Source organism: Vulpes lagopus, chromosome 1, assembly GCF_018345385.1.
Source record: "Vulpes lagopus strain Blue_001 chromosome 1, ASM1834538v1, whole genome shotgun sequence".
NCBI classification, from domain to species: Eukaryota; Metazoa; Chordata; class Mammalia; order Carnivora; family Canidae; genus Vulpes; species Vulpes lagopus.
Window position 1 is genome coordinate 59,887,856 of NC_054824.1, and position 14,612 is coordinate 59,902,467.

General features: G+C 34.4%; 1 protein-coding gene across 6 annotated transcripts in view; it reads left to right on the plus strand.

The window, feature by feature from the left end:
• SUPT3H (SPT3 homolog, SAGA and STAGA complex component) overlaps positions 1-14,612 on the plus strand; it is a 508,532-nt gene that overhangs the window by 417,465 nt on the left and 76,455 nt on the right. For all 6 annotated transcript variants that reach the window (XM_041750782.1, XM_041750768.1, XM_041750773.1 and 3 more), the window contains one exon: positions 7,231-7,341. In XM_041750782.1, coding sequence (XP_041606716.1) covers positions 7,231-7,341 — 111 coding nt within the window. The remainder of the gene's footprint in view (positions 1-7,230; positions 7,342-14,612) is intronic.

Here is a 14,612-nt window from a genome sequence, read left to right on the forward strand (position 1 = left end):
GACTCGATCCCGGGACTCCAGGATCACGCCCTGCGCCAAAGGCAGGCACTCAACTGCTGAGCCATCCAGGTGTTCCTGTGTTTGGTTTTTAAAGAAACTCTTCAGTAGAAGACTTTTTTTCCCCAAAAAATGTTTGTGTCATTATACTTCCACCTGCAGTACATGAGACTTCCAGTTGTTTCACACGTTCATCAGGTTTGGTATTATCATTGTTTTTATTTTTAACCATTCTAATGGGTATCTAATAGTGACTCATTATACTTTGAGTTTGCATTTCCTGGAAATTCAACATATTTATTGACATGGTTAGATATAGGTCAACTATTTTGCTATTTATTTTTTGCTTGTTCTATTTTTGATTCTCAGTTTTTCTTGTCTTATTTTGGGTTATGTACTCTCTAAGAAACTTATTTTAATTCATTTACTCGTTTCTTAGTGATACCTCTTTGCATCATTTTTTCAGTGGTTATGCTAACGATTATAATATATCCTTAAATTTTCAGTGTTGTACTACTTACATAAAATTTGAGACTCTTGGGCCCAGGGCCTGATCCTGGAGACTGGAGATCAAGTCCCATGTTGGGCACCCTGCATGGAGCCTGCTTCTCCCTCTGTCTGTGTTTCTGCCTTTGTGTTTATGTGTGTGTCTGTGTGTGTGTGTCATGGATAAATAAATAAAATCTTTTAAAAAAGTTTGAGACTCTTATAAGACTTTATATATATATATATATATATATATATGTACACACAAATCACATAATACATATAATACATAATACATAACTATAAATATATTTATATAAGTAAATATTTATGCTATAGTGCTATACATCTTACATCTTCATGTTATAAACTATAATACTACTTATGCCTTAAATAATCGAATGTATTTCAATGAAACTAAGAAAAAAAAATAACATTTACCATTCCCACTATTCTTCATTTTTCTCTTTCTTTTTCTTTGTCTCTGTCTCTCTTTGTTTTCCTCAGACTTACTTCTGGTATTATTTTCCTATTTTGTTCTACTTAATTTTATTTTAGCATTTTTATGGAGCAGGTTGGCTGGTGATGGTTTCTCTTAGTTTTCATATTTCTGAAAATATCCTTTTTCATTTTTAGAAGATATTTTCACTGGATATAGAATTCAGTACTTTAATGATATCATTCTACTGTTTTCTGGCATCATTGTTTTAATCATATGTCAGTAGTTTGTATTATTGTTTCTGTGTTTGTAATGTGTTATTTCTTTCTGGATGCTTTCAGGATTGTATCTTTTTTTGTTGTTTTTCAGCAGTTTGACATGCTGTCCACACACAGACATGGTTTTCTTTGTATGTGTCCTGCTTAGGGTTCATTGAGCTTCTTGAATATTTGTTTGTGTCTTTAACCATTTGGGGGAAATTTTCAGCAATTACTTCTTGAGATATTTTTTTTCTGCTTCATTCACTGTCTCTTCTCCACTTCAGAGATCCTAAGTTCATATTTGTTAGTTACTTTGATATTGCTCCACAGGTGCCTATTTAATTTTTCTATCAATCTTTTCTCTCTGTTCTTTAGGTTGGATACATTCTCTTGCTGTATCTTTATGTTCCAGACTCAACTGTCAGCTCCAATCTGTTTTACCCATGAAATAATTCTCTTTGTGATACTTTATTCTATAGTTTTATAATTTCCCCTTGATTTCTTTTTAGTTTTTATCTGTTTTTTTTATTTGTCATTTATTGCAGGTTTATTTTCTTTTATATTCTTGAGTATAATTATAACAGCTACTTTAAAATCCCACATTGATCAGTTAATATCTGGGTTATTTTATTCTCCATTGAGTGTAAGTCAAACTTTCTTTGAGACTCAGTGGAGACCAAAATAATGCCTCCTCTCTCAGTTAGTTCTTCCTCATCAATTTCATACATTGTTGCATGTCTAGTAATTTTCAATTATATCCTGGGCATCATGGGTAATAAGTGCTAGAGATTTTGTGTTCTGTTATATTCCTGTGAAGAATTGTTGGTGTTAATAGTGGTAGTGATGTAGGTATGTGAGTTAGGCAGGCGCTTTGCTATTCTACACTAAACTCTAAACTTCAAACTCAAACTCCTCTTCATTGACAGCAGCCAGAATCTCGCCTCAGTTCACTTAGCTTTAACTGGATTTCTTGGATTCAGTACCACAGACAAATAGATTTGGGTAAAGTTTGTATGCTGAATTTGGGGCTTTCCTTCTTTGATTTTGCCCTTTTTTGGTATTTCCATCCTGACTTTGTACCTACTTTGGGTGCCCTTAACTCTGGCCTATATTTCTTAAAGTCTCTAAGGTCATATGTGAACTATACTGAGTAGGGCCTGCCATTATACCAAAAAAGTAAAAACAGGAAACTCAAGACACTGCCATTCTCTTCTTCTTCTTCTTCTTCTTTTTTTTTTCTATTCTCTTATTCTAAATATAGGCACTCCCCTTTCCAGTATCTGCCTGGTTTTGATCAGTCTCTATCACTTCCATGTTCTTGTTTTTTATAATTCATCTAAATTGATACTATTATCTAAAACTCAGAGAACCATTTGCCATTACAAGTAGTAGAGCCATTCCAAGATATAATTTTATAATGGTAGTAAGCAAATTTTAGGTTTAGCTTCATATCTGGGTTCCTCTTCCATTTATAAAACAACAGAATTCAGTGCTTATTTATTGGGGGGAAATTTGAAGTATAAGGAACTTCTAATGTGAAGTAGTTTTAAATAATTTTAGCTATAGTGCTCCAGCTCACTCAGTAACTAAAACTAGGATAACAAAGTGTTACCTAAAAGACCTCTTCAGTGGACTTGCTTTACTAAGTATATAAGAAAAAGTTGTAATTAACCTGATATAATTATGCCTACACACATAAAAAATTTAAGAATCTCAAAGACATATATTTTTTTCTCATAAATATTTAAACATTTCTCTCCTAATCTTGTTGAAAGCTATTACATTAGAGTTGTTTTATAGCAAAGGTTTCCTGAGTAAATTAAGTATTAGCTTAGTTCATATCTGAATTCTTATAAATTCAAAATCAGTGACATCAGAATAATGTCCCACTTTAAAGCTATTAATTATTTCTCTGTTTATTCCTCCAAATCTTTCTACATTCAGACTCTTGCTGTGTTTTCATTTTTACTCCCTAGAAACTTCCACTATGGTGGTAACATGGTACAGTTTATTCTACATAAAATAATTAAGCCTCTATATATCAGCTATGTGTCCTAGAAGCCAAGAGATCTGATGTATAGCCATACTGATACTGTCACTATAATCTTGGGCATGTCCTTTATCTTCACTTTCTCATCCATAAAATAGGTTGGGATTTGGAAGAGTTTAGAATAGATGTTATCTTACATTCCTTCCAGATTTAATAATGTATGAATCCTTAAATTTAGTGATTCTCTTGTCTTCTCCTTAAGTAGTTTTTCTAGCTTTAATTTCCTTAAAGAAAAGAGTTTTCTAGTTATGTAGAATACAGTTTTAGCAATTAACATCTCAATTAAACTTTGAAATTAGGAAATTAACTATTAAAATTAACTATATCATATACTGTAACCTTTGGCCAAAGAATGGCCCATCTTCATCTGAAAAGAAATCCTCCATAAACATGAAACTCTGAGAAAACTATGTGTACAACAGTGAGTAGAAGGAAGACACTTGCCAGTCAGATTACATATCAACCTTTATGGTCCATGAGTAGTAAAAGTAGTAGTAGTAGTAGTACTAATCTTTCATTCACTCCAATCTGAGATGTTACTCTGTAAGAATGAATGTTTCAAGTTTAACAAAAGATCTAGTCCACAATTATGTGGAAAGAATAAGTGGCAATTATCTGAGCTTCCAGGTCCTTCTTTATAAATTTGGATTTCCCTAGCAAGGGAAAGGCTGAGAAAAGATAGGATAGTTTAACTTGCCAACAATTTTTTTAAAGCATCAAGACAAGTATAGGCATTTGTAAGAGATCCAGCAGCAACAGAAGTTTCAATATAGCTTCCTTGGACCACAGTTGAGAGTTCAAACTGCTGAGAAATTTTATTCAGCATAAGCCAGCAAGGATAAGCAGAGGCACAGTGCTCAAATCCAGGGATGTTAGGATTCCATATAATACTTACTCTCCAGTACCCAGCATCAGCTTCTGGATGAAAAGACACACATAAGATGAAGTGGAAGCGTAAGAGAATAGAGTATGAATGCAGCCATGAGGAAAAGGACCTGACATACGAGAAAGAACTTTACCAAGCAGCCTGTACTTGATTCCAGGAAATAATCTACTTTAGCAGAGATTTCAGCACTCTTTAGACTCAGTATGTTGTCAAATATAGGTTTCATCTTTGAAAATTTGAAAATAAAGAATATCCTATTAAGTGTAGGCATACTCAAAATAGGAAAGATGAACTGGTATATGAATCTAGCACTCTTCAAATGTGTTCACAGCACATAAAAGATTTTTAAATATTAGAAGACAAATATATAAATGCTTATTCTTCTGAAACAATTTTGAAGAATATTAACAAAATGCTAGAGTCACTGTGAATTAAAAAGTCTCAACTTGGTATGAATTTTGAGTTTAAATGAGTTAAAAATACCTTGGTGAAGGCCTGAATGTTGACAAAAATGTGAAGAGGTCTGTTGAGGTGGAAGCAACACTGGAAATAAATCATTTCAGATTTAAGGGTTCCCTTCCAAAGAACTCATGGGCAAGTCAAGAAAGTGTAGAAGTGCATATGGCAACTTCATGCTGTTTGCAGTTGCTTAATTATAGCAAACAAACCCGAAATTAACAAAACAGAAAAATCTAATATTTTTCACAACATTGAGTATTTCCATTTTTATGTAAGTTAACTTCATCTTTTTGGAAAAGATCACAATTCAACCATAAGTTTCTAGCTTATGCTTCCCTCAGTGTTCTGAAATCCCATTTGATTATCATGCCAGAGGTCCTGAGAGATTTTGACCAGATGTTCTATCTTTTGACCAAATGTTTTATCTTTTGATAAAAACCAAATTTATTTCGGAAAGACAGGAAGAGTAGAATCTTAGATTGGCCATGGAGGAAAGACTTGAAAAACCCAAGCTGCAAGGAGAAAGGAGATGCCATAGAGGAACTTTCCACCTGACATGTAATATGCAGAATATTGACCTTCTTGATGTCTCTGTTTTGTATTTCCACTTGAGTTTCCACTGGAAAACTCACCTCGAGATCCAGCTAAATATTTGCATTCATTTCCACAAATGATGGAATGCCTCAACCATTAATGAATCTTTATTAGTCATTTTCATCTTTTGGGGCCAGATGGACTCAGAAAAGGACCTTTACCCTCATCATACCTGATAATTGCATTTCTTCTAATATATTCCAGGTGACACAAAGCATTTGGAATAAGAACTGAAAAAGCACTCCAAAGAAAAAAATCCTGTGTACTTTTTTATCAGTGCCAAGTGAAGGATTGAGATAACAGTTTATGTTGTTTGTGGGCATAGCAGTTCTGTTATTCAGAGTGTTGTTGGAATGAAATTGAGGATGCTCTAGAGTCAATTCCTATTTGCTTATTTCATATCTTTTTAAAATAATAAAAATAAGATCTGCTCTGTTTTATATTTTATATCTTATTTCAGGTTCAGCTTGGATAATTAGCTGATGCTCTCATTGAATGAGAATTTTTCATTTTTTTTTACTAGTTCTGAGAAAACCACACATGAGGTACAGAAAATACATATGAAAAGTACAGAAGGATATACAATTAAATATGTATATTCTAGTCCCTGTCCTTTAGACACCCATTTAGCCTCCAAGAGATAAGGAGTATTACTGATTTTTGGTATACCCTTGCAAAATATAGTCTATGCTTAAATGAGTATGTAATGTTCAGCCTTTTAAAAAAATAAATGGTAACATAGTGCCACCCAAGTGGATACCTTGCATTTTCTCACACAGTACATCTTAGGGATAGTTCCATGGGAGTGTGCATGGAACTCCCTTGTTGTTCTTGGTGGTTGCTATAGTTTCATTAAATGGATGTATCATAATTTATTTTAGTGTTCCCTCATTGTTGAACGTTTAGTTAATCAATCCTAGTAATTCTGCAGTGAGTGTGTGTTTATATGTGTGTGATAGATATATAGGTATATAAAATTTTGTACCTGTGTAATATATCTGTAGGACAAGTTCTTCGATGTGAAATTGGGTCAGAAATGATTGTGCATTTTCATTTGATAAGATTTTGTCAAATTACTATCCATAGAGGTCATACTAGTTATACTCCTACAAGGAATTATAAAAGTGATAATTGTAGTAATTATCAGCAAAACAAATAATTATTATGTGACTTAAGTAATACACAAACTAGTGTTTCTTTCTTTTGATTCTTTAATGTTAATGACTGGCATCTGGCATCCATTGCAGTTTAAAGCAATTATAATTATTATCCCAGTTTGACAGATGAGGAAACCAAAGCACAGAGATATTGCATAACTTGACAGAACTGGTAACTGATAAGATCTGGATCAGGTATTTGGGAAACCAGAGCCTGCAACTGAACTTAAATCATATAACACACATTTCTTCAACTGGTATCCATACTCTCTTTGCAAATAATCTTTCTCTTCCTTGTATCTTTTTGTACTTTCAAACCTTACTTTTACACATGAAGCCAATGAAAATAGAAAGGTTTTGTTTTATTTTGTTTTTGCCCTGAGGACACCTAGAAAATTAGGAACCAAGTTAAAATGATCATTTATGACAGCCCCCAGTATTACAGATAAATATATAGCAATTTTATATTTTTCACTTTAAAATTGATGACCCTCATGTTATTTCAGAAATATGCCCAACAAGCTCCCAGGAAACATTTATAATAATAAATGTTCAAATGTTTTTTAAAAAAATAGCTTCCTGTGGTTCTTTCAACAATCCCATGACACTTCTCATCTGCACACGAGTGGCTATATTCTTCGGTACCTTGACATGCAGGCCTAGGTGAAATATTGTGGGCATAAAAATTGCATTTGGTAGGTCTGCTAGGAAGGGGTCATGTAAAAGTCATCTTTGATTTGTTAATGGAATCTTTTTTTTAAATGTAGAGTATGGCAGCAGGAACATGCATCCTAAAGGGAGAAAAACATCCATTTTATAAAAGTTTATTTTCATATTTTATACACTGTAGTTCTGTTGTGTGTTTTTGATTTAGTAACAATTTATGTGTTTTTCTGTCGCAGAGCACTGCGGCCTGTGGTGTTGAGGCTCACAGCGATGCCATCCAGCCCTGCCACATCAGAGAGGCCGTCCGACGCTACGGCCACAAGATTGGCCCCCTTTCCCCATTCACAGTACGTAATAACAGAGTTATAAAAAGTTATATTTATAATCTGAAAGAATTTTGATTTTCAAGTGGTCAAATGAAGAAGCAATGGAATTGTTGAAAGCAATTTGTGGTGACGGTAATTTTGTTGTATAAAAGTGGCATAATTCTCTTGGGAAATAAAAGTTAGTCATTTTTGTCTCTTTTTGGAAGGATGATTCTTTTCTACAAAATATTATTTTCTTTCAATTACAAATTATGCTTTTTTTGTTGGGGCTTATATTTTCTATTTTTCAAAGTTTAGGTTTATAAAACTTTTTTGTCAAATTATATGTATCCAAATATTGCTAGAAGCACTTTATATTTTAAAATTGGTTAGATTGGCAATACCACTTCTATCAGATGTCCTGCCCCTAAACATACTTTGAGTTGGAAGAAGAAGAAATGATTTCTTTACTGGCTTTGAAGTAGGCTGAAATGCAGATAGTCTTTCACATCTTCAAATGGTTTTAAAGCTTATAATCAGAGTTTGTTGTTGTTTTTTTTAAATGGAGAATTAAAGACTTTATATTTCAACAGCTTAAAGAAAGTGTGTGTGTGTGTGTGTGTGTGTGTGTGTGTGTGAGTGTATGTTTTAATTAAGTGCTCATCTTGTTGCCTTTTTTTAAAAAAATCTTTATTCATGTTAATAGAACTTTCTCCAAGTCTTCCACTGTTTATGAGGCACCGGTTTGATTTTCAGAACATGAGGTTGGATTTAAGACTGAGGAACAGTAGAATTTACTGTTTGTTTGGTTTCTTCATATTCACTTCTGCTTTAATATACCAAAGCAGAGAATGTACATATAACATCAACATACATACATACATACATACATACATACATAAGTATAACATAGTATGTGTTTTCTCCTAGGAGTGGATTTTACTATTATCTATTGATAAAAATCATGATTTCTTCTACATTAGATCATCTCCTTTTTCCCTGTGTTTTAGTTAAAGGGAATACTTTCTTTCCATTCTTTATTTTCATTAGCTAATTGTATGGGTATCTCATTGTGACAGCAAGCATGTATCAGAAACTTTTTATGTATGTCTCCAGAAGCTTTTTTTAATGGTAACTATTATTTCCACTTGCGTTTAGCATTTAAAATCTGTCTTCTATATTATGAGAACATGATTTCAATACTGCCAATGAAAGCAATATATACTTCTGCATGAATATTTTTAGATTATTGCAATTGAAAAGGCAGAATGAAATCAGATATCTCTTGTTTTATTTTTTTCTGCAAGATAGGTGAGACTATTTTGAGTGATGAGCCAAAAGAAAGATGAAATTTAGAAAAATAGAAGATGATTGGAAGAATTTAAAAACTGAAATTGAAAGAGCCATCTTCTAACAAAGGATTAAACATATCAAGTCCGTATTTAAGAGCCAAATAATAACTAAAAGATTGAGGCAATGGAATGGAAAGAGAAGGAAAAGGAGGCAGTGTTAGTAATAATCTAGAAGGCATTAAAGAGTAGCAAGGAGAAGCTGGATTTTTGAGAAAGAACCTAAAATGGTAACTAAAATAATAGATAAAATTACATGAAAGAACATGTATCTAATATAAGGGGGAATCTCCCTATCATAAAGTCTTTGATATTTCCTTAAGAGGAAGAGGAAGCAGTAGCTGCTTCATTCTTCCATGTTTTTTGTACTTCACCACACTGAACAGATTATTTAACCATCTTAGTTGATGACATTGTGTGCATGCGTTTGTATGTGTATTCATTCCTTCATGTCTAACTGGTACTCTGTTATTCATGTAATGTTGCTTTTATTTACATGGTCAGAAAATATACTTGAAACTAAGCTCAGATATAGTTTAAGCTAATTTTCATCTAATAAACATATAACAATTATGCTCTTCTAAGTTAATGGTACAATTGTAAAATGCTCAATTTAAATAGATCTGGAAAAATAGAACACATAAACCATGACCTGGAAGGTTCACTTAACCACTGCCAGAATGACAGCAAATGGTAAAAAATCACCAGAGAGGGGCATCCGCATTTTTATCACTCCTCAGAAAGGGCCCACTTTGAGAGGTCTGCTTCATTACCTAGAGCTATAATAATCTGCCCGGCCTGCAGGACTGAATGTGCCTACTCTGTCTTATATTATGATTAATATGATCTAACTGTTTTAGACACAGCTTCACGGTATACATAACAATATATAAATCTTCCCTCTTTTTCACCTGAAGTATCATTGACACACATTAGTTTCAGGCATACAACAAGGTGATTCAGCATCCCTGTATATCATGCTGTGCTCACCACAAGTGTAGCTACCATCTGTCACAATACCATTGACTATATTCCCTGTTCTGTACCTTTCATAAATCTGCTTTTTAAATTAGTTAAGAATTCTCTTTAAAATGGGAGAGATTTGCAGACTATGTATCTAACATTATGGCCATCCTGCCCTGGCTCCACAGACCTTCAGCTGCTAAAAGGAGGTGCTTCTGATGGGGGTGGGGATGTTTATATCCAGTTTCCTGATGCCCACTTCTGGAGATCATACTTCATGCTGCACTAGGGACTCTTTGCCACCCAGGCTTTGAGTGGCAACTTGTAAGAAGAGAGGAGACGGGCAACCTGGGTGGCTCAGTGGTTTTAATGCCGCCTTTGGCCCAGGGCATAATCCTGGAGACCTGGGATCGAGTCCCACGTTGGGCTCCCTGCATGGAGCCTGCTTCTCCCTCTGCCTGTCTCTCTCTCTCTCTCTCCCCCTCCCTCTCTCCTCTGTCTCTCATGAATAAATAAACAAAATCTTTAAAAGAAAAAAAAAGAGAGGAGGAAAATGGTTTGCCTCTATAGTAACCATAGATCAAGACCTAAATTTTCATACAGAAAGGCTGAGCTCGGTTACCTCCAGCATAACATTTCCTGCATAAACTAAAATGTTCATGAGCAACTAGTTTATATTTATGAATCATAGAGATTTTGTCTATGTACCTTGTAATTCCAAATCTAAAGTGCTTGTCTGATGTATTTGTAGATGTGATATCTAATTTAGAACATCCATAACTTGATTCATGTGTAGCAATTCCCAATAATTGGGAATGGATTTTGAAAATTAAAATAACAACCAGTATGTTACGCAGAAATTTAATTCCAATATCAATCAATAAACCAGTAAAATTCTGCTTTTAGTGAGTCATCACCCTGTCTCCTACTGTATTATGACTTTTGACATAATGTTATACAAAATCACAACTTGATCAATTTCAGAACTACAGAACTAATTCTTTATGCAACTTCATTGCATAAAGAATTGTGAGCTCTTCACCTTGGGAATTAGTTGAAATGATAGAAGACAAGACTGATTGAAGCCGTGTTAGGTGGAGGTGACGAAGAAGAGCATAGGTGATGCTTTGCACAGAGTAGTTGCTGGCACAGAGAGGATAAGAGCGCAGAGCGAAAGCATCCGCTGCTTGGCTGGGAGGATATGCATGTGGTAGAGACACTTATAAACTTACATCTCCACTCAACCAGCTAGAACAGTACTGTGTTTAGCATATTAGTTTTAGTTGGTGATTTCTTTCTTTTCTGTGTTCTCATGTATTCTCAATCCTATGCAGAAAATCAGGAAAGTATTATACCTAGAGGATTGAGGTAATTTTTCTGAGGTGAAGCTATTAATTAGACTAAATGATGGAACCAAGGCTAAAACTCCCTAGCTCCAAAATCTCCCTAAAACATACTTTTGCTGCTGCCCCATCCCTATAAACCTGACTTTCTGTATATGCATACTGAAAGAAAATTTTTAAAAACTAATCTTACTTTTGGCCTTTTGTTTCTTTTTCCTATAATTCTGAAAATCACTTCAGAATCTGTGATTTGTAGTAGTACTTTATATTTCCTTAAAGTTTTTATTTATTTATTTATTCATGAGAGATACAGAGAGAGAGAAAGGCAGAGACACAGGCAGAGGGAGAAGCGGGCTCCATGCAAGGGAGCCCAATGTGGGACTCGATCCCGGATTTCCAGGATCAGGCCCTGGGCTGAAGGCGGCACCAAACCGCTGAGCCACCCGGGCTGCCCATATAGTAGTACTTTAGAGTACATTTGCATCCTCAGATGTCCTGAGTGACTTTGATGCTTGTCATATTACTTTGTCCTTGTACTCAGAGCAGCTGGTATTTATGGAAGTTATATTGGTGGTGATTGACTGTTGATCCTAGAGCCAAATGACCATGGTTTAGATCCCAACTCTTCCACCTATTAGTTAGGTAGCCTTAAGGAAGTCTCTTAATCTCTCTATGGCTCAGTTTCATCTGTAAAATTGGTATAATAATAGAACATACTTCATGATGGAATTTAAGGAGTACTGTGAGCTTGATACGTGATAAGCTGTTTTTGTTTTTGTTTCAAATTTTTATTTAAATTCTAGTTAACATACAGTGTAATCTTGCTTTCAAGAGTAGAATTTAGTGATTCATCAGTTACATATAATACCCACTGCTCATCCCAACAAGAGCCCTCCCTAATATTCATTACCCAGTTAGCCCATGCCTCCACCCACTGCTCCTCCAGCAACCCTCAGTTGGTTCTCTGTAGTCAAGAGTCTCTTATGGTTTGCCTCTCTTTATCCCCCCATGTTCATCTGTTTTGTTTCTTAAGTTCTACATATCAGTGAAATCATATGATATTTGTTTTTCTCTGACTTGTTTCACTTAGCATCATACAGTCTAGTGCTATCCATGTTGTTTCAAATGGCAAGATTTCATTCTTTTTGATGGCTGAGTAATATTCCAGTGTGTGTGTGTGTGTGTGTGTGTGTGTGTGTGTGTGTGTGTACATACCACATCTTCTTTATCCACTCATCTGCCAATGGACATTTGGGCTCTTCCCATCATTTAGCTGTTGTTGATGCTGCTGCTATAAATATCAGAGTGTGTGTATACTTTGGAATCAGTATTTTTGTATCTTTTGGGTAAATACCAAGTAGTACAACTGCTGGGTTATAGGGTAGTTAGTTCTATTTTTAACTTTTTGAGGAACCTCCATACTGTTTTCCAGAGTGGCTGCACCAGCTTGCATTCCCACCAACAGTGTAAGAGGATTCCCCTTTCTCTGCATCCTTGCCAACATCTGCTGTTCCTGTCATGTTGATTTTAGCCATTCTAACAGGTGTGAGGTGGTATCTCACTGTCATTTTGATTTGTATTTCCCTGATGATGAGTGATGTTGAATATCTTTTCATGTGTTTGTTGGCCATCTGTATATCTTTTTTGGAAAAAAATGTCTACCCATGTCTTCTGCCCATTTCTTAACTGGATTATTTGTGTTTTGGGTGACATGTGATAAGTTGTTAATAAATTATACTAATAATCGTAGAAGTAGTAGTAATAGTAGTAGCAGTAGTATATTTTCTAAAAGCTCTCAAATAGGAATATAGACTGAAATAGAAACCACCCCCTCCATATACACCCAGCCACCCAGGCACACACACACACACACGCAGAGAGGCTTCACTTTGGAATCCCAGAAGAAACTAAAACTTGCATAGTAATATGATTTCTTATCAGACTAATAGTTTTTACCATTTTAATATAAGTACCATTTAAATATGATTGCTCCTGAAACTAAATGTGTTCATTTTTACTTTAGGGATTGGTAATGGTTGAAGAACATTAATGGATTTCTATTACATTATCACCTTAAAAATAAGGTCTCAGGAACTGAACATACTTATTTGCCACTTCATTTTTACATACTAGCTAAATATTGCCTACTAGCTCCCAATGAAACAGAAATCTAAAGAAAAAAATGACATGGCCTCAAATTTATAAAGCTTAATCAGATTCAATGTATACAAGTTTATATCTTTGTGTAAGTTATTGAAAAAATTTCAGAGACTGATGAGTATATCAAAGGTGGTAATAATTTTTTAAATAAATTATTTCCTCAATGTTTAAATATTTTTCATTTTACTGATTTCTTTACTTTAGTAATTTTTTTCATTTACTGAAAGTAGTGCTGGTATGTTAGAAAATTAAGAAAATATAGAATAGAAAAGAGTAAATAAAACTTTAAGAAGGGTAACAGGGCCCCACAATAATAGAGCAAAAGCTCTAAATGAATTATCCTATTAGAAAATTAATTGGTATTTAGTTGTTTGAAGAGTATTTTCTTCTCTCAACCTGAAAATTCAAGTGCCTTTGGTAATGGTTTTTTAAAAAATATTCTTAGAATTTACTTGTGCATGTTTAGAAGTGAAGTAAAAAGCATTTAACATTTTGGTGAATGAAATGTGTTTCACGGAAAATACTCCAAAAAGTAACCCAATGTATTGATTATTTATCATACAGAAGAAGGTCAGACATGTGTTTTATCTAGTTCCTTGCTGTTTACAAGGAGTGGGTGGTGCACATGGTTACCTACTCTGAAGCTCAATCCCAGCTCTCAATGGGAAGTGCTGTAAATGGCTGACATAAAATCAGGGGTATAATTTTGAAAGCCAGGAAAAGGAAACTGTTCACTGGGTAAGATGACATAATCCAATGTGTAATGCCTAAATCTATTTTAGCTTCTCCTAAGTAATATTCACTGTAGAAAAAATATGTTAACCCACCTGAGCTTGCATGTTATCAGGTGATTTTCTATTGGACTGGAATAGAGAAACAATAAAATTGCTTATGTAAGCATGGTCATTAACTTAAGTAACACCTTCAGTGCATCCCTAGAAGTGAGTTGTGCTTCATTATCCATTCAGCTGTCTTAAATTCTCAGACAGAATCACAGTATTTTAAAGCTGGCTGAGACATGGAAAGCCTGAGAAATTTCACAGTGTACCCAAAGGCACCTTGTAAGTGAGTAACAAGGCTGGAATCCAGCCTTTCCACTCTCACTTTACTGCTCTTCCATTCTGGCCATTTACTTTGATGTGCGGTTATCTATTATGGATGCTAAGGATTGCTAAGGATGTTCTCATATCATTAGTTCTTAAGGAATGTTGGAAATAGATACATAGGTATTGAAAATGTGAAATTTCCTCTAAGAATTCCTCACATTAAGCTTTTAAAAATAAAAGTGGCATAGCAGATTGCTTTGACTATTTTGATCTAGACTTACTTTCATGTTCATGAATAATTCTTACGTCATGATTATATTAGGTTTGTCAGCATTTTTTTTAAATTTTTATTTATTTATGATAGTCACAGGGAGAGAGAGAGAGAGGCAGAGACATAGGCAGAAGGAGAAGCAAGCTCCATGCACCGGGAGCCCGACGTGGGATTTGATCCT